Genomic DNA, 23778 nt, shown 5'->3' on the forward strand with positions numbered 1-23778 from the left:
CTTACAGTCAGCTATTGGATGGATCACAGGGCCCCCAATGGAGGAGCTAGAGAAAGTACCCAAGGAGCTAAAGGGATCTGCAACCCTATCGGTGGAACAACATTATGAACTAACCAGTACCCGGGAGCTCTTGACTCTAGCTGCATATGTATCAGAAGATGGCCTAGTTGACTGGCCATCAGAGAAAAGAGAGGCCCATTGGACTTGCAAACTTTATATTCTCCAGTACAGGCGAACACCAGGGCCAAAAAGTGGGAGTGGGTGGGTAGGGGAGTTGGGGGGAGGGCATGGGGAACTTTTGGGATAGCATTGGAAATGTAAATGAGGAAAATACCTAATTAAAAAAATATTAAAAAAAAAAAAAGAACTGCTAGTAAGCAAGCCAGTCCAGGGCGTCTGAGAATGTTTATACTAAGAGCCAATAACAGGAAACTCGGAACATTTTTGTCCTTAGCTGTTTTTTACTTTCCTAACTCCATTGAGGAGGGCTCTAATAAGCAAGAGAACTTGTAGGGATCCTCCTTCCCTGAGTTAGTGAGGCTCTGCAGTTTCATTTTGAATAAGGCCCACTCAGATTTTCCCCTAATCTCTAATATCCACATCTGAGTTTGGAGTCCTTAGGATAGGAGACTGTGCCAGGAATATGAACTTGGAATCAGAAAGAATGAGGGAGGAGGCCAGAGAGTTTTTCCCAGTGTCTGCTGTTTAGCCTAGCTTGAGTGAGAGTAAGTTGGAGACTGAGAACCAAGGCCTGGAAGCTGTCTTTCTTGTGTATCTGTGAGAAGCTCCTGGACATCTCCAGGGACTCCTCCAAATGCCTTGATGTTTATGATTGATGCTTCAAAAAGCCTTTTCAAACTTGTCAGAGAACATGTATCTTCTCTCTGTGGAAAGCTGTGGATTGCCATCCTTGTTTGCTCATGCTGGGTTACTGTTACTAATGGACAAGAACAAGTGTGCTGACTCTGCTGTCCTTCCCATCACAGTATAGACTACTTCCCAGAAGAATGCCCTGGGAACCTGGTAGCCATACCAGCTCTAGACCTACAACACAACTGCTGGCGTTCAAGAGTTAGAGCCCATGGGGCTCCCAAGCCCTCTAGGCACTTCTGATGTTTGAAAGCACAAGCTAAACCAGCCCATCTGAAACTTGAACCAGCATATGAATCCTCTGAGGTTCTTTTTGAAATACAAGAATATGAGTCAGTAGTTTGCAGAGCTGCCTTGTTGATGCTATGGGTTCCCAGGCTGGCAAGGACAGTGGTTCTCAACCTTCCTAGTGCTCCACCTCCAGCACAGTTCCTCATGTGGTGGCCCCCAACCATAACCTTATTTTCACTGCTACTCCCTTCCTGTAAATTTGCTACTTTTGCAGATCATAATGTAAATATTTTTTGGAGTTACAGATTTGCCAAAAGGGTCACATTCCAACCCACAAGTGGTGAACCTCTGGTCCATAGAATAAAGACCTACTTTTAAAAGAGAAACAAGGGGAGATGGTTTGGAATAGACCTTGAAGGCCATGGCTTAGAATAGACTCCTTTAGATTTAGCATCAGAAAGCTGACTGGGGGTTTATGTTAACTGATTTCCATGTCAGAGAGAGTTAACAATAGGCAGTCTGAGAGGAGCACCCCCAAGTGAAAGGTAACAGAAAAGACAAGCTGAGAAGGCCTAGAGGCTGGCTGGAAGTCCTTTTTTTCATTGTACCCTACTAATAACAGAACTGAGTGCTTGTTACATTCTGATCAAGAAAAGAAATCATGAAACACATTTTAGAAAAATTATCTCGAAAATTCAATGCAAACAAATCTGGTAACGTGACATGAACTAGCTCATCTGGTAACGTGACATGAACTAGCTCATCTGGTAACGTGACATGAACTAGCTCATCTGGTAACGTGANATGAACTAGCTCATCTGGTAACGTGACATGAACTAGCTCATCTGGTAACGTGACATGAACTAGCTCATCTGGTAACGTGACATGAACTAGCTCATTTTACTCCCATGCTTCTGAGCAAGTGCACTGCATACACATGTGTGTCTTTCTCTTCAAATTCACTTCCACTCCTCATACTGATTAGTACTTTTTTTTTATACCTCTAGTCTGTTATTTTTGTACTGCTTACTGGTTTTTAAGAAAGAAAATAAGGGATTTGGAAGGGATAGTTTAGGGGCCTTTCACAACTCTGATTCTGTTCATTAAACATGTATAAAATTTTCCTTAAAATAACATTAGTACCTGAGAAGAAGAGATTAGTGATAAGTCTTTGCCTGTAAGTTAATAAATTAATTTTATATATAACAAATTAGTAAAATATATATCCATGTAATACAATTTGCTTATTTTTCATTTGCCTACTGCTAAATCAAGTTCAATCAGTATAAAGTCAGAAAAAAAATCTCAAAATACAATGAGCTATTTCATATATAGACAATGCTACTTTGTATAGAGACAAACTGTGACAAAAGAACTAGGAAAAGGGCTTGAAGCAGTCATTAGCATCTTAGAAACATTTTATAGCATCCGTAGTGTTAAGGGACATTACCTTTGATCCTTCTGTCCCTCAAGCAGTACAGAATCGCAGTGTACATTATGATGGGTTTTGAGACTACATGTTAGGTAACTTATATAGTCTGTGAATAAAGACAAGAAAGAAAACTCTAGCTTGTAGAAACTGATCTTCTGTTTTCAATTCCCTGGCACTTCCACTATCCCTGCTAAACTGCCTCCTAAATTACATTTACTATAACAGTGTTCTTTGAGCAATTGTCATCTTGACACAGCTACCGAGTAGGAGCATTTGGAACTTGGGTTTCTAGTTTTCAGGAGTGCTGTGGGCCTTGAACTGAGCCTTTGCCTACTTTGACCTCTCACACCTAGCATCCAGTTGGCCACACTAAAGCTTGTAGTTATTGGTACTAGAGTACACCCACCCAAACTTTGAAATCTAGAATGTAGACTCACAGAATAGGTATAAATATTCAGTGTCTCATTCTTCTCAGGCTAATGTCCTACTTATTAGCCTGACAATAGTTAAGCAAATGTCAGCGATCCTGGTTGTCACACAGATGTCAAGATTAGACATGAGAGCATGTAAGCATCTTTCTGACTAGATAAAAGTATTTGCTTTAGCAGTGCCCGGGATTGAATCTGGAACCTTGCATATTTTAGGCAAGTGTTTCAAAACTGAACTACATGCTCCCTGCCCAAGAATCAGTCTTTAGTGTAAACTGACTTGTACTTCTGTTTATTTGCTTTTGTTCCAGTTTCCTTTGCTTCATTTAGCAGAGTGTATCTCAGGGTTTTAAATTAGAACTTTAGCACATGGCAGTCACTCCGTACAGGCCTGCTGCTGAGATCATTATTATTTCCAGATGGCTCATGGCTGCTAAATGGCTGTTACTGACTGTAATCTGTTGCCAGTGCTAATAATCTTCATAGACATTCTGAAAAACCACATTATGCATTGCCTAAAACAATTGAGGTGACCATGTGGTTTTTATTCTGTAATCTCTTAATATGATTAATTATAGTAATTAATTTCTTTGTAACATTGATTTTTTTTACTGTTAAACCAGCCTTGCATTCTTATAGAATGAACCAGACTTTATCATGTAATATTATCCTTTATATATATACTGCTAGACTCAGTTTGCTTACAAACTGGTAATAATTTAGAAGTATGAGATCATGGGATTCTATTTGTGGGATAGGTCTTAAGTATGAGTAATCTCTACTATGTATAGAGCTAATCACACATTCTGTTCTTCTTAAATCACTTTTGATAAATCCTGAACCTGGAAAGTCTCTTCCCACTCTGTGGTCTGCAGTATGCCTCCAGGCAGAAAGCAGCTTCAGTAATAGTACTCTCTTCAGAAGTCATAGCAGTTCCATGTTGCCTACTGCCTATTGCTAAGAGGCCTCCTGTAAGAAGGGTAAATCTGGGCTTTGTTCTACCATGTGAGAAACCAGAAGCTACCTGTTTTGGTGTACACAATGAAGAACACAACAAATTTTGTTGGTTCTAGTTGTTTCTTTTTTAAAAAAAAAATTTCTTTTAATTTATTCACTTTACATCCCAATTGCAGCACACCCTCTCCTCCCAGTCCTCTGTCCCCTACCATATAGCTCCTCCCTATCCCCATTCCCTTCTCTGAGAAGGGGAGCTCACCCTTCACAGTCACAGCATACCCTGGTACATCAAGTCACTGGAAGACGAGGTACATCTTCTTCCACTGAGGCCACAGAAGATAGCCCAGTTAGAGAAACAGGATCCACAGGCAGGCAACAGAGTCAGGAACAGCCCCTGCTCCAGTTGTTGGGGGACCCACATGAAGGCCAAGCTGCACATCTGCTATGTATGTGTGGGGGTGGTATAGGTCCATCTTCTGTATGCTCTTTAGTTGGTGGATCAGTCTCTGGGAGCCACCAAGAGTCCAGGTTAGTTGACTCTGCTGGTCTTCCTGTGGAGCTCCTATCCCCTGTGTCCCTCAATCCTTTCCCCAACTCTTCCACGAGTTTCCCTGGGCTCCATCTAATGTCTGACTGTGGGTCTCTGTTTTGGTCAGTTGCTAGGAGGAGCCTCTTGGAGGACAGTTATGCTAGGTTCCTGTCTGCAAGCATAACAGAGTCTCATTAATAGTGTCAAGGATTGGTTCTCTCCCATGGGATGTATCTTGAGTTGCGGTTATTGTTTTCCTCAGTCTCTGCTCTATCTTTGTCTCAGCACATCCTGTGAGCAGGACATATTTTAGGTTGAAGGTTTTGTGGGTGGATTGGTGTCCTTATACCTTCACTAGAAGGCCTACCTGGCTAGAGGATGTGGCCACTTCAGGATGCATATCCCCTACTGCTAGGAGTTTCAGATAGAGTCACCCTCATAGACTCCCTGAGGCTACCCCCACATCCAGGTTTCTGGACAGTTCCTAGAGATGCACTCACCTGCCCGGTGCATTCCATTCTCTCTCCTTCATCTCCTTACATCTGATCCCCCTCCACCCTGCCCTGTTCCCCTCCCAATCCACTTTTCCACCCAGTTCCTTCCCTCCATCTACTTCCAATATCTATTTTATTTCCCCTAATAAGAAAGATTCAAGCATCCTCTCTTTGGCTCTCCTTGTTATTTGTTTTCCTTGATTCAGTGGAGTATAGCATGGTACCTATAATTTATGGCTAATATCAACTTACTAGTGAGTACATACCATGTATGTCCCTTTGGGTCTGGGTTACCTCACTTGGGATGATATTTTCTAGTTCCATCCATTTGTCTGCAAAATTCATGATGTCTTTGTTTTTAATGGCTGAATAGTATTCCATTGTGTAGATGTACTGCATTTTCTTTATCCATTCTTTGGTTGAGAGACATCTCTGTTGTTTCCAGTTTCTGACTATTATGAGTGAAGCTGCTATATATCCTTATTACACGTTGTGGTATGGTAGGGCATATTTTGAGTATATGCCCAGGAGTGGTATACCTGGGTCTTGAGGTAGAACTATTCCCAGTTTTCTGAGAAACCACCAGAGTGATTGTACCAGTTTGCAATCCCACCAGCAATGGAAAAATGTTCCTCTTGCTCCGTATCCTCACCAGAATGTCCTGTCACTTGAGGTTTGGGTTTTTTTTCTGGTTTTGTTTTTGTTTTATCTTAACCATTCTGATTGCTGTAAGATGGAATCTTAGAGCAGTTTTGATTTGCATTTCCCTGATGACAAAGGACATTGAGGTGTTTCTGGGCCATTATAGATATATATATTTTTTTTAAAAAACCCACCAGAGCTACCAGTTTTGTCTTGAAATTCTCAATTAGTTAAATTTTGCATGGACTGTTTGCTTTTTAATCTGACCACATTCCATATTGTAGTCCATCTCTTACATACACAAGTAAGTGACATAACTTTGTTTTAGTAATTAAACTTCATGACTAAACTTTATTTTTCCTCTTCCTTTAAGTTCCCTTCAGCATTTGAGTTTAATGAATTATTCTTGATTACAATTTTGGATCACCTCTATAGTTGTCTTTTCGGAACCTTTTTGTGCAACTGTGAACAACAGCGAATCAAAGAGGTAAGTGTCTCTGCCTCCCTACTGCTCAGGCACCTTTCCTAGTAAACTCAGTCAGAAGAGGCCTGAATAGAGCGAAGACTGCGCTCCTGGCCCTACTGCTGCCTGTAAATGGTACAGGGCAGTGGGAAAGATGCCCTAGACACCTTGCCAGAATTTTAGCAGTCTAAGCATAGCTGTTTAATATAAGCCTCTTACTTGTAGAGTCAGGAACCTAACAAGATCACAGCTTTCCAAGGTGTATGACAAAATTCACACTTCCATACCTCTGTTTGATGAAACTTTATTCACTTTTTTTAAAAGATTTTAATTTATTTTTATTTTCTATGAACAAATATGGTACCTAAGGGAGCTAAAAAAGAACACCATATCTCCTAGAGCTGGGATTCTAGAAAGGATGAGCCACCATGTAGATCCAGGGAATCACACTCCAGTCTTCTGTAAGAGTGGCAAGTGTGTTTAATAGCTGAGCCATTTTTCTAGCCCTCTGCTAACTTTTTAATTTCAAAGGGAGGAAATATAGTAAATATAATGGCATGTGAATTGAATCTCGATAAAGATGTTTAAAGGAAAACAAAATAAACCCACAACAGCAGAATAAAATCCATGAACTGCATCTTTATCAATTTTTGTAAAATAGGGAATACAAAACTAATTAATTCTCCACTTAAATAAATGCTAAATTAACATAGTAAAATTAACTCATCTGAAGTATACAGTTCAGTGCAATCACTGATATTTAATTTCATGAGTATTTTAGCCACCCCTTTGGGAATCTCCATATTACCAGTTACTCCCATTTTCATGGTACCTAGAAATCACCAGTCTGCCTATTCTGGGCATTTCCTATAATGGACTCATATAATAGGTGGATGTTTGTGAGTGGTCTGCTTTACCTAGTGTAACAGTTTCAAGGTTCTTTTTTATGGTTAAGCAATATTTCTTTCTCTCTCTCTCTCTCTCTCTCTCTCTCTCTCTCTCTCTCTCTCTCTCTCTCTCTCTCTCTCTCTCTTTCTCACCACCAACATAAAACTAACAGGAATTAACAGTTATTGGTCATTAATATCCCTCAATATCAATGGACTCAAATCCTCAAAAAGTATATATTTGTTATTGATGAGCCTGCTTATACTGTATAGATACAGTTTCCAGATGTTGCCTAACTTTAGTACTCTTTCCTGGTACAGCACACATATCATCTCCAGCATGAGACTGTGTATAGCTAGAGGGGTGGGGCTTAGTAAATGTGCCTAGATTTTTCAGTGTTTGAATTCAGTTCATTATCTAAAATCTATATTTGTATGAAAAAAATTAATCCTTGAGGCTGTGGAGAACTTAATTCAATGTAATGTTTTTATTTTTTAGGATGTATATACAAATACTATATCTTTATGGTCTTATATCAATAGCCAACTAGATGAATTCTCAAATCCCTTCTTTGTGAATTATGAGAACCATGTGTTATATCCTGTTGCTAGTATGAGTCACTTGGAATTGTGGGTAAATTATTATGTACGGTGGAATCCACGGATGAGACCACAGGTAATTTTTGATTTTCTTGTTTTCATAAGGGTATGCCTTTCTTTCCAAGTGAAGATGGTGTTATAAAATGTATTCATAGTAGATATTGACTTACTGAAGGTATATTGCTGCTAGAAGTCAAGGCTCCATGTTTTGTGTTCCTATTTCAGAAAGTTCCTTCCACATACCAACTCCATACCATTTACTGAGTTAGAGTTTAAACTCTTATATGTCTTTCTTCTACTGGTGAAATGGTAGGAAGTACCTCTTGCTGTGTTTGGTTATCAATCTTCTAAGTTGTTGGGAGATATTTGGCTTGCACAGTACCTCCCTCTGCTAGTATATATATGGAGGTAGTAAAGGCCTGTGAAAAGTGCACCCAAGTTCATTTATAATGTAATAGAAAGAGGGTATGTGATAAGTTGTAAAGCAGATACAGCTTGAAGGAGGAGTAAAATTCTCCCCAAGCTGCTGCATTATTTCACAGTAAAGTAAGATTTTTTTGGGGGGTGGGGGAGAAGGCACAGTGCACAACAGAGACCAGTCAAGCAGGTCTCCTGCCTCCTGGCTGCTGGGTTCAGTGACTGACTTCATTCTGCACATCAAGTACTGCTAGCTAGGGCGCCTTGACCCCATCAGCCAAGCTCTTCCACATAGGGCTAGAGAGGTGACAGGCAGAGTTTAATATTCTGAAGCTTTAAAGAGTGGCCAGCAGGAGCATGTTGCTAGGTCATTCTTTAATAGCACTGATTCCATTAGCCTAGAACATAAACATCTCCTCCTCCTCCTCCTCTTCCTCCTCTATCCCTTTTACCTGGTGTCTTCACAACCTCCACTTGTTTCCTAAGCTGCACTGGCTAGGGTAAAGTTCAAATGTTCCTTCTCCTTTTTATTGGCCAGGATGGAGGTCCAGGCGGTACCATTGCTTTACTAACCCTCCCTCACCTAGAGAGTACTCTCACTCTTAGGCTCAGCTGTGGGCCCCAGCCGGCACGCCCACTGGGGACTGAGTGGCTTCTCAGACACTGCAGGAGTTGCCCTCTGCCCATATTCTGTGCTCAGCATGTTGCAAACTTGAAGTGTGGTGAAGCTAGGTAAAAAGTATCCTCATGGCTATATGGATTCCTTCTGCTAGTCCTTAGTGACACATCTTCACTGTGTACTCCTGGGAATAGGGGGGTGGGAGTAGGAAACAAAGTCATTCATAAAACCTATAGCCTGCAAGAGAGTTTGTCTTTAAATGCAGACAGTTTCCTCTACAGGTAAGCAAAGCAGGTTCAGTATGGTGAGGGCAGTCAGCAGCCATATCATAGCTATTACCCATGAAGAGGAAAAGAGAATGTCAGAACCCAGCACCTCGCTGCCTGCTACATGTCATAGAATGGCCCTGGCCAGGGTCAAATTCCATTCTTATCACTGATTTACCGCCAGATCTAGGACAAGGTCCTGAGCCTCACTGAGCCTTCACAGGGCCATGTAAGCATGATCTGTACCAAGTAGTACCCAGCAAGCACCATGGTGTCGTTCTAGGCAAATGGCAGATAGGGAAGGCAGCATTCCGTGTTGTCCCTATACAGTGCCACACAAAAGGGAAATCTGAGAAAGCTGTCTACAAGCCACAAGTTTTCCCTCTAAATACAGTAACCACATATCAAACAGCTTCTAAGTGTGCTGAGCACACTGTGTTTTGGGAGGCAGGCAGAACCTTGGTGACAGAAACTTCTAGAAGGGCAGGTGGACATTTGTATGACAGGGATGGCTATGTGTACCTCCACTGACAGCATTCCAATGCTGAGAGGGTAGCTGCACTCAAGGCTGTGGTTGGGGAATATGCAGGTAGGTAGTGTAGAGAGAAAATGGTAGGAAAAGAGTGTGGGGAAGAAAGGCAGGCCAGCAGGCCACTGCGGACTTCCATGTCAGCATCCATCAAAGAATGGGTGTGGCATTCTCTTAGTACCTCATACTATGTGTGAGTGCCCTGGGGCAGACATGACTGGCCCTTTTTTTTTGGGGGGGCGGTCGAGACAGGGTTTCTCTGTGTAGCCCTGGCTGTCCTGGAACTCACTTTGTAGACCAGGCTGGCCTCGAACTCAGAAATCCATCTGCCTCTGCCTCTGCCTCTGCCTCTGCCTCTGCCTCTGCCTCCCAAGTGCTGGGATTAAAGGCTTGTGCCACCACTGCCCGGAAGCTGGCTTTTTCCTGCGCATTTTCTTTAACATAACTTAGCCTCAGAGTTTTCTAGACCTTCAGGCATGCCTTTGCATACTTAAAACTGAAATGTGAGAAAATAAACAAAAAGCTCCATGAAGATGTAAGGTGATATCAGTTCCCTAAGCAGCCATGAGTCTCAGACCCTACGTAGTGTTTCGCAGCTCACATATGGGTTACTGATGAAGGCTTGATCGCAAAGTATGTATTACCACCGGCTACTGAGCTGCATGATCCCGTGGGTGTGGCAAATAACAAGAGAACTCCTAAAGGATTACTGGAGCATTTTCCTAGTGCACAGTGGTCTCAAGAGCCAGCCTTTGCTATGTAATTATGGCATTTCTGTCTCTCTTTTCCTGCAGCCTGCCAAATGGAGCATTTTTTTTTTTTTTTTGCCTTTCTGTTGTGTTGGAGGCACCTGGCTGCCTTTGCTCCATCTTTCTCCTCCTGTCAGTCTTGTTAGGTCTCTCTCATCCCACTAAGATTGCTAATGAGCAACAACACTCAGGCTTCACTCTAGTTTCATGCGTTTCCTTCTATAGAAGCAGGACCTGGTGATAGGTGGGCTAGAGAGGCAGACTGCGGCTTAGAGGATATTACTATTAGTCCTGAGGAAGTAGCCACTGAGGTGTGTTGTGTGGTGAGCCATACTGGCATCCTGAGGCTTAGGCCAGTCCAATAGCTGCCGTGAATACAATGAATGGGAACAAGGCTCCCCAGACCTGCCCATGTCTCCTTTGTCCCTTCTTTGCTGCTCAGCATTACCCCCAGTCTGAAAATCTATAAGGGAAAATCTGGGTCTTGGATCTCTGGGCTCCTAGTAGGTGCTGAGGAAATCTGCTGTCTTAGAAAGCTGGGTATGATGAACATAAATACTAGGACCTTCCCATCTCTTTGTTGTGCTCCCATACTACCATCAGGGGGTCTAAAAGACAATCAGGGTGAAGCAATGAAGAAGTGCTAAGTGGAAAGCAAAGGGCTGGTCTCTAGGGCACCTGTGCCCTGGCATTGCCCTCTGAGGGCTTTCTGCCAGTTCCTATTCCAGTTGATGAAAACACAGAGCTCTATGGGGAAGAAAGTGCTGACTTAACACAAGTGTTTGCAGTCACTGGAGCTATTTATAAAAACGCACAAGTACAGGGATAATGGAGCAGGGGTCTCATGACCACTACTTAGTCTGGGAAGAAGTTACGTGCATTTCTAACAACTCCAAACCCCGTCTGGCTCGGAATCTGCACATGGCAGCCTTAGTTGGATTATGGCTATACCTGAACCTGTTTGCTCCTTCCTGGGAGCTAAGAGAGTGGAGGGTAAGGGTGACCTGTCTTCCCCAATGCCTTTCCATGCCTACCTTGTCCCTAGGAACTTTACGACAGCCTGGGTAGCTATCAAAAACTCCTAACCTGTGGAAACAAAATGAATCACTTATGTGGGTTAGTTTTACGTTAGCATGACACAGGCTAGAGTTATCTGGGAAGAGGAAAACTCAGTTGAGAAAATGCCTCCATAAAATTGGCTTGTGTCATATTTTTTTGATTGATGACTGATGTGGGAAGGCAGTGTCACCCCTGGGCTGATGGTGCGGGGTACTATAAGTAAGTAGGCTGGCAAGTCATGAGGAGCAAGACAGTGAGCAGCACTCCTCCATGGCCTCTTCCTCAGCTCCTACATCCAGGTTCCTGCTCGGAGTTCCTGCCCTGATCTCCCTCAGTGATTGTGACCTGAGAGTTGTAAGTTGAAATAAGCTCTTTCCACCTTAAGCTGCCTTTGGTCCTGGTGTAATATCACAATAAAAGAAACCCTGACCTTATAAGACAATCTTTGTATACTTGGTGATAGATTGGTCAGCAGTCTATGAGCCTGGGTACATAGGAATCTGGCCAGTGAAAAACCATTAAGCTATGAACCTAAGTACTGAAATGCTGTATTTAGAACAAACAGGACTCCAACAAGAGTAAACTAACACCCTTGTCTCTGTTCACTGCCAGATGCCAATTCATCAGAATCTCAAGGAACTGTTGGCTATCAAGGCTGAGCTGCAGAAGCGTGTGGAGGACTTGCAGCGGGAGATGGCCACACGGACCATCTCATCTTCCTCTGAGAGGGGCTCCTCACCTACCCACTCAGCTACTCCTGTACACACCTCAGTCTGATGAACAAAGCCAGTGCCCCGGGCCATCCGGCTGCTCTACTGTCTTCCAGCAGCTCGGGGACCTGGCCATTGATGTTATGGTTCTAGCTTGTCATCTTAGCTCTTAGGACTCAGCCCAGGGACCATTTGTGGGTGGTGAAAGCTCCTATTATTAACAAGTACTTCTTTTGTGTGAACAGCCTGTGACCCTTTTGCGAGCAGCCTCACCCTGTGAACCACCTGTGTCTTGTACAGGTAGCTTGGGAGAAACTAGATTGAATGCAGTGCGATATTTTAACTTAAGAGAATCTTACACCACTTCTTTCCAAGTTACATCCTTTGTTATGAACAACTCGTTTACTTATAGAACACATCACCAGCCATGTGGCTCCTCACAGCCTTTTGGCACAATTTAAAAACTGTTTTAAATGAAATGTTAGTGTGGCAAATGAACCATTGCCACCTGTTCTACAGTTATCAGTTATCTTCATACAAGAAGTCCTGTACAACTGGTACAATATGTACTGCTATGTACATATAAGGTATTTTTTAAAGAGAAACATGCCTTTATTTTCCTATGTCCTTTTTTATGTTTAGAATAGCCTGAGGAATCATCTGCTAAACTGTGCTGTATGAGAAACTCTTTCCCAATGGAGTCCATGCTGCCTTTTGTGTAGCACATTTGAATTGAGATTCAAGGTGTGTCATCTCAGTGGCAATGTAGTATTGTCCTCAAACTCTGGTACTTGTCTTTTGAGATGGCACAGCCCATTCATTCATTGGTGGTAGCAGCAGGTTCCCTCAGGATGCAGCAAACTATGAATGTTCAGTCCTCTGGCCTTGTCGCAGGTAAACTGAGGGCTCAGGCAGCAACTCTGCATTTGTTGGCCTCCCTCTATGACAGCTCTCTAAAGGAGCAAGTCTTGAAAATTGCTTTGGCATCCTACCACCTGTTAAGACGCCCAGCATCTATGTCAAATCAAGTCGTCTTTCACCTGTTAGACACCTGGACAGCTTGCTTTCATTTACCATGATCTCTTCTCAGTTGATTTACATGGCTGCCTGGCCATACTTTAAGGCAACCAGTGGCTAAAATACTCATGAAATTAAATATCAGTGATTGCACTGAACTGTATACTTCAGATGAGCTAATTTTACTACATTAATTTAGCATTTATTTAAGTGGAGAATTAATTAGTTTTGTATTCCCTATTTTACAAAAATTGATAAAGATGTACTTCATGGATTTTATTCTGCTGTTGTGGGTTTATTTCTATGGGTCTGAAATCATAACATGCTCTTCCTTGCTTTTCCCCTCTTGGAGCCAGCCCTGGCTTGGCAGGCCTCTTTCCACAGTTAACAGCTTTGGGCTCTGATACTCAACCAGTCCTTCTAGGAATGAATCTCCCATCAGCTTCGATGTGTGCAGTGCCAGCATAGCCACCACCACCACCATGTCCATTTCTGTGTGTCACCAGGCCCTTCAGAGTTGGAGATGTGTTTGAGGCTGACCAAGTCAGCCCCTGAGGACAGATGGCTCACATCTTCCTCTTGTCAGTGTCAAACCACTGGATGCTGTGCAGTCCTACACATTAACCTCGGTTTTCAAAAGTGTTCTTAAAAGAGTTTTTACAGCCAAATACATAGAAACTAGATGATTTTTCAACTTACAGAAAACTACCCAACCATAAAATAACCAGAGACATTTATTCAAGGAAGTTTCATAAGTTATGATCAATTCTCCATTTTTATCATCTGGGGGATTTGTTTCTAAACTACAGTTTAAGTGATATTAGCTTTTGATTTGTGTTCATCATAGATATTTGTAGATGTTCATCATCTTATTTGTAGATGGATAAACTGCCATATCTGAGGTAGGAGAAGCTGTGAGTTCAGGGTCAGCTTTGGCTACAGATCAAGTTCCGGGACAGCTGGCCTATATTGTGGAGCCCTGTCTCAAAATCAATACCAAAAAGAAAATAACATGAACTATAATATTTTTTCTTCATATACTTTTTAAAAGTGGGGACATTTACCAATTTTTCCCTAGAAATACTGTGTAATTTCCCAGCAACACTTGAACTATTGAAGACAGAGTGGAGTTGATAATGTTTTGACAGAACCAGAGAAGCCATGGGGACGGCTGCTTGTTGAGGTCAGCCAGCCTGGTACAGATGGCTGGTAAACTGCGGCTCTGGCTCCGGCTCAAGCCATGGCCTCCCAGCTGCCATGCCTGCAGCACCCCTAAAAAATGTCCACTGGATTTTAAAGAAGCACAACAGAGTCTTTCCCTTTGTATGTTTCTAGCACAGAACTGTTTCTAAAACAACTTGAAGTATAGTTTTCTTATCTAAACAATTCTTTCATGTATGTTTTATTTAAGTACTATAATGTAAACCCTTTACGGTTCAGGTTTTTAAACAAGTACAATACTGTCTTTGCCTCATCTGAAGCACTGTATTCCAACATGTAATTAAAATGATAATATGTTTGCTCCCTGGTCTCTGTTGTCTCTGTGTTTTCACCATTTCAGTAGTTTTTCACCCCTGAGGAAAATGAGTACTAAGAAAGTACCATGTGTTAAATGCTTACCCTGTACCTGCCACAGTTAATATTTGTAAAGTGCCCAATAGTAGTTGATTAACTTACTAAGTTGTCAGTAATTTGTTGTGAGTCTTGAGTGGGCTGGAACAGGTAGGTGATCTGATTTTCAAATCTGCAAGTCCCCTTGTTCATAACCTTGAAGAAATGTTGAAGACAGAGAAAGGCCCAGAGTAACAAGAGGCAGTGGGTCTTTCTTATACAAATGTATAAGTCCTTGCTAGCTCTGTGGGACTGTGGACTTTTTCAAGGTTCTAAAAGTTAGTGTGAAATTACACCACCTCCTGTGTATAAGCATTCTTTAAGGGCCTGACATTGCTCATCGTCTTCATGTGAATCAGGGCTGTGTTAGCAAGAAAGCCCGATATTAGGTCTAAGAGGGTTGGACTGTCTCCCAGTATTCCTTCCATAGTAGTGCCCCCACAGTAGAAAGCACACTCATTACTGGATCACTTTTTAGGATTGAGCAGTATATTCTAAAGCTGGTTAGTGGAGCCAGTGCTGATCCTACTAAAGGACTTGATGCTGTGGCAAGAAGGCTCTGCTCCAACCTCCATCTCCTCATCCGAGTATACCAGACATGTCCTGCGGCAGTTCCTGTACTATGGAGGCCCACCAGCAGAAGCCTGGGATCGGGCACTTGGTGGAAGGAATGATGGAAAAAATGCTAACCTGCCCAAGCCACACCTTTAGCTGGGGAGAAGGGGAATGAGGTCAGTACTATATCACAAAGATAGTAGGAAAAGACAGATCACACCAGGACATAAGGAGCTGTTAAGAGTCCACTTTGTTTAATGCAAACACTAGACCATTTACAATTCACACTTGGACACAAGCACGTAAAACGATGTACAGGGATTCTGGCAGTCTCCAACATGTCTTCCTCAGAGAACTGGTACTAACCACAACCCAAGTGGCTGAGGCAGTGGGCCTGCCCTACACCAGGGTAGGAGCCCCTACATCAAGCCACTTGAGAATGTTGAGCATTTCTAAAGTTCTTCCTGTCAAGTTTCACTGATCGAGATCTGATCTTGGCAATTGGCTCTTCTGCTTCATTTGGTTTCTCCCTTCTGTCACCTGGGACTAACCCAAGTTGGCCAACTCAACCTTCAGGGGGGACACAGTTACAGGACCAGTCCCAAGCCTTCTGCAGGCCACAATGCCCCACCAAGTATAAAATGCCAGTGGGAAGGAGGAGCCCGGCCCCTGGGATGAAACTGTATGAACAGGAGGCCGATGGCCCGCCCAGGCCTGTCCAGCCACTTAGCTAGCGCCTGCGGGCTGAGTGATGGGTTTTATGCAGAAGGGCTTTATGCAAAAGGCACCGAGGTAGCTAAGGGAGAGCAAATTAGAGCTCTTTTTCACTGGAACCAGTGCTATTGAGAAAACAGTTTAACAAGAGGGCATTTATTTTACATCATGGCCGTAGGGTTTGAGGGCTTTGCCATCAGACAGGCCTCAGCATAAAGGTAGACAACCCTCCTGAGATTACCCTAGCTACATGTCAACAGACCAGAAATACTAAAATCCTTCCTTTAAGTCACCTATAGCCCAGCACTGGCCAAATGGTGGCACCATCATATCCTGTTGTCCTTGGTGTCGGTAAGGCACAATCCTGACAATGTTGACAGCAATCCGACCAGCAAGTTAAGGGGTTCTAGAAACTGACACATCTTGCAAGTGATGCCTCCTTGGATTATTAACTTCCTGAAGAATAAGGCAGGCTTCCTGAGGCCATGAGCTTTTTTTTTTTTTTCCATCTTAGTGTCATTTTCCCAGTGCTCCAGTTTCCCTATTGGATCCTCAGACCTGGACTGTCTGGGACCAAAGGCCAAGCAAAGGGGGCATCCCATCGCCCACAGGTATACAGTAGGAGTTGGTGTTCAGGCTGCCTGGAAACATGACACCACCAGCAGCCCTCCACCAAGAATAGTCTTTAAACAACAAACACACTCAAGGCATGCATTAGACAGCACAAGAGTTAGGGAGTTTCTTAAGGTGAGTGTTGCCTCTTCCCAGCTCAGCAGAGGTGAAGGAGCCAATTCACAGCTTATGGGATATATGGGGCCAATCATGTCATCCAGAGGAGCTGTAGATCTTGCCTTCACAGTGACACACACTGCTTTCAGAAGTGCCTTTTGACGTGGCAAACTATTAGTTTATATGGGGTGGAAACTAGCTTAGCTTTCACCTGCAGGGTTCACTGTCAAGCTCACTGGAGCCAAAGAAACAATCCAGGAAGCAGGCAGATCCAGCCCAAACTAGGGGTAGCAGTCAGCTCTGGCCCTGGCCCTTGGTTTCCTGTATTTACCACTATGAACATGGTCAGAGCCATTTTCAGAGCAGACATGGAGGACAGCTACACAACTACAAAGGCAGCTAAGCTAGTATCCCTTCCCCTACCTTCCCCTTTTCCCATCCTCTTCTAATAAAACAACAAGCATGCTTCTGGTTTCCACGTTCATTCTCAGGATCTGTAGCTCTTGTTACTTAAATAAGATCATGTACAGGGTAGTGTAAACACCCACCCTGACCTGGGAGAAAGTTCATTTGTAGGTGACTTCCAAGACCTGTTACCAGGCCAGCCGGAGATCCCTACACAATCTGATGGGAATCAAACCGCAAGTCACAGCTCCCACATGCTCCTTATTCCTAATCTTGGGGTAAGACTATTGTGAGACCATGTTTGCACTAAAATCACTGAAGAGCCTTCACCTGGACAAGCTCTCTGGAAGCTGAACAATATGAAACATGAAGTTGGGAAGAACAATCAATTTTTTAAAAGTGCCTAGGTGTTATGTGTGTGTGCGCACACATGTAGGGTGTGTGTGTGTACACATGTATGTGTGTTGCAGCTTGGTGCTGTCTGATTTGTCTTAAAATGGGTTCCATATGCACCAGATGCCCGTTGAGCATGCTCCTCACAGCTCTCAGTGGTCAGCAGCACAACAACCCACTGTAGCATGTAGGTAACGGATTTCATAGTACCTAGAGCCTGCTTAAGCAGAAATGTGCTGCAGTGCTGCCCCAACCATCCTCTGGTCCACCCCCACCTTGGGCATCCTCCTTTTCCCATGCTAAGGCTGAATCCAGCTGTCTCTATCACCCAGAAACTTTCAATGCTGGTGCTAGTAATCTGCTGAATCTGGGTCTCAAGTCTCAGCACCAAGTCTCTTTAGAGGACCCATGGCAGAGCAGTCACCGTAGTCTGCAGGACAGGGCACAGAAACCACACTCATGAACACCTAAGGCTTGTCCAGAAAACTCAATACAATAAGCAGCCAGTGGCATGGGAAGAAACTTGGGGAAAGGATTGGCAAATGAAATCTGGAGCTGGGTCACAAGCGGTGGCTTCCTTCAGATGCACCTGCCTCAAATCCGGGGTGGCTCAGGTGGTGGGGGTTCTGCAGACTGCGTTTCTTGTTTTGAGTATGTCACTAGGAAGAGAAGACATGTGTTAGGAGGGTTTCACCTCTACTCTTCCCAAGTCCTGTTAGAACTTTAGATCTATGCTGTGTGAGCAGTTCAGCACATCCCAGGCCTCCTCACTGTCCTCTGTAGGACTGCCATGGGCCCTGCGTACAAAGTCCAGGGTAGGCCAAGGGAAGCAAAGGCCTGGCAGGCTGCACAAAAGAGCTCTGCCTCCATTCTCTATCACAGAATGGACATGCTTCTGTTGAGACTTCTACATTACTGGATTAAAACAGTCCCAATAGTACATTCCTTGGGTATTCACTCAGTGTTGGTTCCAGTGTTAAAATTGTGACAGACTATCTATCCTCCTTTAGATTCCAAACCTCTACATTTGCATTTAGGATCATTTCCATGCATTTGGACCTGCACTACCAGATAACTTCTATAAGCACTGACCTGGAGACCTCGTTCTCCATTATGGAACAGGTAGAGCCAGAACCTTCCTCAGCACCCAGGCTCCACAGCTGTTGTCCTGTAGCTGTGGTCTCTTCTCATGTCCTTGTCTGAAGGGGAGCAAGCCTACCTCCCTGCCTCTCCATCAGCGTTCCTGGGTCACAGGTATGTCTCCCTCTCATTTGGCCTTACCATATGCAGCCTCTAATTTCTGTTACTCCTTGAACCTCAAAAGTGCTCAATGACCAGAGAGGAGGTAACAGAACATCTAGGTTTTAACTGTCTTCTTGTCTTTGGCCATTTTCTAATAAAAAGCCTAAAGATAGATGTGGACTCACACCTGTAATCCCAGCACTCGGGAGGCAGAAGCAGAGGATCAGGAATCCAAGGGTACCCACAGCTACAATAGTGAGTGGGAGGCCAACCTTGGCTACCTTAGACCCTGTCTAAAACAGACAACAATTAAAAACAGACTACAGGTCTAGAAGCAAAACTTCCCGCAGCCCTGGATGAACAAGCCTAGGATGCAGGTAGGTCTGCTGGCAACGTGCTGAGGGATCTCAGGCTCACATTCAGGTGATTCGATAGTTGAGGCTGAGCAGCAAAAGCTCCCAGAAGTCATCACAATGGCAAAGTGTCCCCATTCTCAACAAACAGTTGATCAGTCACAGGGTACAGGCAGACCTGGATCCCTGAAGGTTTTTATGATGGACATTCCAGAGGCAGATTCTTCTGGGCCACCCTAACTCATTCTATTCAGTGCTGGGGACACTGAATTGAAACCCTTCATCAGGGACAGTGACTGAGAAGTCCTTACCTTGGGGTTCCTCACACACAACAGCTTCCAGGTTCTCCCCCTTCACATAGTCTGCATTGAGGCCCTCTGCAAAGAGCAAGGGCAAAGCTAAAGAAGCACAATGACATGAAGGAGCGCTCCCGACTGAGAGCTGATCACTGTGTCCTCTGTGACATGAAGGAGCCCTCCCGACTGAGAACCGCTCCCTGTGTCCTCTAGGACAGTAAAGGCTGCCAGGATCAGCTCTGGATCACCAGAACATCATCATCTTCATAAAGACTGGCCACTAAGGAGTGCATTGCCCAGGACCTCTGTCACCATCCTTGCAAACAGCATCATGCATCAAAGGCCCAACACCCCATCTGTAAAGAGGACGACTGGGCTCTGGACCATCCATAGGACCACCTGAGTCCCAGAGGCCAGAGAGGTGGAGAGGGAGCCAAGAGCTGAGGGAGTGACTCATGGATGCAGCAGTAGGAAGGGCAGGTGGATGTGCAGGGATCACTCTGGAAATGCCAGTAGATGGCCTTCCCAGGAGCATCTGTACACACAAGGAAGCCAACTGACTTCTCCAGGCTGTAGGATTGACTGTTATCCACATCTGTACTTAGAGGGCCCAGGGTCCACAAACAGCTGTTCTGGTCTAGTGTGTGATCTGAATTCTCCCCACCCCCACCCTCACACTAGTCTCAAATGCTATGCAGCAATTCAATAAGGTATCTCCTTCACTCAGCCAAAGGCCATCAATCAAGGACTCGGAATAGCCCCACACCAATTGTTGCTTAAAAGTCAGTTTTCTGTGTCTTCTGTCTGAATAACCGAGGGCCTCTAGGGAAAATGGGTTCTGATGCTAAGTTATCAATATCAAATCATATTCCTGGCTTTTACCTGACCTGATAGCTGTTGGGCTCAAGGTGAAAGCCAAATGGGCCTGTGAAAATGTAGGTGGTATTCTCCAGCAGGGGGAGTTAACTACCATGCAAAGCCAGCCAGGTGACAGCCCCAGTGCTAATGGGTAGGAGCTGGGAGATGTGCTCTGGGCCTCCAGACTACGGTCCTTATTCCTACTTGGTAAGCAGGAGATAGCCCTTTTCCTTCCATGCTTCTGGGAAGTGTTCACCCATGGATATCTGAGTGTCCCCCTCCCCACTCCTATGGACACCCACAACTCCAGCCATCCTGGACCTGGGAGTTGATGATATAGCATGTGGCACCCTCACAATATATCAGAAAAAGCTCTAAATGATATGGTCACAGGCAAGTTGGTGGATACCAGGGAGAGAGGAGATGTAGCTAGCAGGGAGGGATAATGAGGGGTCCAGGGCCAAAGCACAAGAAACAGGAGTTAATTAAAGCACACTGTTACCTGGACCTTCTGCTGCATCTGAAAGCAAGACAGGAAGCTTAGAAGCCTGGAGTAAGAATTTAGTTCCAGGCAACAAACCTATCGAGTATTTTGTGAGATTCACTGACACTTGGCACTGAGGGCAGGCAGGGAAACCGAGTGTTCCCAAAGTGAAAACCCCTTTGGTAGCAGCAGAGGCTGGAGGCCAAAGAGGTGAGATGGCAGGTCCTCCTAGCAGCCACCTGTCACCTCCTTGGGGTTTTCCATCTGACTTTCTTGACTGCCAATCACTGAAGGCCATAGTTGTCTCTGATCAGCAAGCCAGTCTGACTGTGGAGATTACAAGCAAACACCCCTGCTTCTTATAAAGTTAACCACCCACATGAACACCCTGGGGATCCTTCCTGATTGTGGATCAGCACAGTGCAAGTGGCAGTCACATTGCTGTACAGAATGGAAGTCCAGACAGGTGTGAGCTTGGTGTCTAGTCAGACAAGGAAACTGCAGACTAATCAGACTGGAACGAGGTCAGCAGGGGGCGCTGTGGCAGCACAATGAAGTATGGCTGGGAGACGCCAGAGAGAAGGCTCCTTGAAAGAAGACACAGCGACCTGAACAATAAGAGGAGAGAGGAGCAAGGCAGAGAAGAAACAGCAGTGGCTGTACCCTGAAGAAGGCAGAGGAAAGGAAAATGGGAATATGGGAATATGGGAAAGGAAAATGACTCTGGAGAAGCCAGATGGCTAGGGCTTGGAATGCCACGCTCAGTTCAGGGCCTGTGACCTTGTGGCCAGGTTCAGGGAACCTGGGGAAGTCCAGGTATTTTTAAACAGGTCCCCCTGGAGAAGGTGCAAAGTATAAGAGAGACAGAGTCAGGGAGGTGGGAAAGGCCTACCAGTGGACAGGGAAGCATGTTTGTGACTCATGGAGAGTAGGCACTGCAGGGCTCCCAGACCTCTAGTGTGGAGGACAGACACGGATTAGGAGAGACAGTAAAGTCCAAGCTCCAAGCCCTGTATAAGTGACTCAGCCTGCCTAGCCAGCTTGTTCAACTTGTGAGCTGCCATAACTGTCATGTCTAACAAAGCAAGTGGGCTGGATGAGGGCTGTAGCCAGACTCTCCCCGTCTCCCTCCTTCCTGTGACCCTGTGACTCTACTGAAGCTCTGCTAGGCTTCCCATCCTTATTGACACTCTGTCACCTCATTCATTTAATCTGTAACTGTTACCTTATTTAGGAGAAGGATCTTTGCTGACACCATTAATTAAGGATCTCAAACTGACTATTCAGAATTTAAGCTGGAGACAGCATTAAAGTAATGTAGTCACACGCCAAGGAACACCTGGATTTCCTGAAAGCCGGAAGATGGGCTCTCGGCAGGGAATGTGGTCCTACAGGTTCCTGTTTGTAAGACAAAGCCTTACATTATAGCCCAGGCTGGCTTGGAACCCACACTGTAGCACAAACTGCCATGGGCATCACACAGCAAACCTCTTGCCTCAGCCTTACTAATGCCAGGGTTACAGGTGTGTGCCAGCATTCTGACGCAGAAGACAAATTTCAGTTGTCCTAGAAACCACAGAGCCTTGGCCAGCTGAACCGGGTAAGAGTGCTCACTAATGAAGCTTTCTGTTATAGCCTGGTGGCCCCCAAACTGAGGAACGGAGAGACTTTGGTCTGAAGGGCTCACGACCCTTTCATTATTAAGGCCCAAGTCTAGACTGACTTCCCTAACCACATATGAAGAGCAAAAATGGGAAAACCATGGCACAAATGGCCCTGGGGTACTGCTTCCAGCCAAGCTAACCTTTCAGCAATGTGAAGACAGAACCAGGCTTCTAGCTGTTCTGAAGGCATGCCCATCACTAAGAGCATCGCTGCACAGGACACTGGCTGAACATTATCAAAAAGTATTTACTAAATGGCATTAGTGACTGCGATCAGTCATACAGAGTAGTAGGTTTCTCCTAGTTAATTTCCAGCGTAACCTTTTTAAGTTATCTCTTTATCTTTTTACAAGGCCATCTTGAGAACACTTAGCCAACCTTCTGCTTCCCCCTCTAGCCAGCAGGAAGCAGAGTTGTTCTCCCCAAATACCCTTAGAGCAGGACCATATTCCCTTCCCTGATAAGATTATATAAAGACTGCAGCCCCAAGAGTGGCCACCTGCCTGCTGGGGGAGAGGGCAGGAGAAGAGCTGCCAGGCATCTGGAACAGAAACTCCCCAGTCTTCAAAGGCACCAAGAATGGGGCTGGAGAAGATGGGAACTATAACTATCTTCTTATCTCCTGGTTCCAAACACAGCCTAGGAGAGTGACAGACAGAGTTGTCTCCCAACACCATGTACGACCTGGGCCCTTTGACCAATGTGTCCAAAAGGAGTCTCCCTCAAAATATTCTTCCAGGTCCAGGGTCATTCTTGGCCCAATGTAAGCCATCAGTGGGTGGGGCAGCCATATTTTTCATCAATTAGAAAGTCTCTTTGCTTTATAGTTGAGGGGAGCAGGCAGAGGTAAGAAAATTCTAGACTTCATCCCCAATATTTCCTTGTTCCTAACAACCCTACCACCAAACTTGTAGACTATGTGCATGTGAGTATCCTTGAGGAAGAATATTCTAGAAGAGCAAAAGGAAAAGGCAATAAGATGGTCAGATGAAGACACAGTTGTAATGCTTACACTCAAAGCACGCCAGGATCCAGGTTAATTTTCTGGGAGTCTCAGGTCCAGGTGCCACGAAGAGCAGAGGCTCATAGCCAGGACATGAAGAAACGGAAGAAAATGGTCCTAGGCTTCCCAGAAAAGCAAAGAATCTGAGGAAGGTTACAAGAGGCCAAGTATGGCTGAGTCATGTCCTTTCCCTGGAAGTAAAACTTGTCAGCCCTGAACTAAAGCCATTCCACTGAAGCAATGCCATATTGGTGCTGTGGCACTAGAACCAACAGATTCATCCTTACAGGCTTGCTCCCACAATGCCTCAATAGGCTTCTTAGTAACTATTTGATTTACCCACAGGTGTCCCACTGGTGGCTACAGCCCACGAGAAAAGCCATCTGTTTTCTAGAATTCCAGCACATAGATGGCAGTAATGAAAAATCACTCTATGACTTCTCTTTCATCACTACTCCTTAAAATAACTTATGAGTTCATACAGTTTAAATGATCTGACTGGAGGAGGAGCAGAGAACACCCACCTACTGACATATCAAGAAATCAAGATCAGAAAGGGGCACTGCCAGAAT

General features: G+C 44.5%; 2 protein-coding genes across 12 annotated transcripts in view; one reads left to right on the forward strand and one right to left on the reverse strand.

Annotated features, from left to right (window-relative positions):
• Positions 1-14428, forward strand: part of Mtmr1 (myotubularin related protein 1) — a 59967-nt gene extending 45539 nt beyond the window's left edge. For 6 of the 8 annotated variants that reach the window (XM_029473180.1, XM_029473182.1, XM_029473181.1 and 3 more), the window contains 3 exons: positions 5957-6070; positions 7433-7609; positions 11785-14428. In XM_029473180.1, the coding sequence (XP_029329040.1) occupies positions 5957-6070; positions 7433-7609; positions 11785-11949 (456 nt within the window). In that variant the 3' untranslated portion in view covers positions 11950-14428. The remainder of the gene's footprint in view (positions 1-5956; positions 6071-7432; positions 7610-11784) is intronic. The other 2 variants (XM_029473183.1, XM_029473184.1) reach the window with 1 other exon arrangement.
• Positions 14429-15292: 864 nt separating this feature from the next.
• Cd99l2 (CD99 molecule like 2) overlaps positions 15293-23778 on the reverse strand; it is an 81841-nt gene continuing 73355 nt past the window's right edge. For 2 of the 4 annotated variants that reach the window (XM_029473299.1, XM_029473298.1), the window contains 3 exons: positions 20558-20575; positions 19213-19278; positions 15303-17965 (listed from right to left, as the gene is read on the reverse strand). In XM_029473299.1, the coding sequence (XP_029329159.1) occupies positions 17901-17965; positions 19213-19278; positions 20558-20575 (149 nt within the window). In that variant the 3' untranslated portion in view covers positions 15303-17900. Of the gene's footprint in view, positions 17966-19212; positions 19279-20557; positions 20576-23778 lie in introns of all 4 variants that reach the window. The other 2 variants (XM_021153589.1, XM_021153588.1) reach the window with 1 other exon arrangement.

The sequence above is a fragment of the Mus caroli genome, chromosome X (genome assembly GCF_900094665.2).
Source record: "Mus caroli chromosome X, CAROLI_EIJ_v1.1, whole genome shotgun sequence".
NCBI classification, from domain to species: domain Eukaryota; kingdom Metazoa; phylum Chordata; class Mammalia; order Rodentia; family Muridae; genus Mus; species Mus caroli.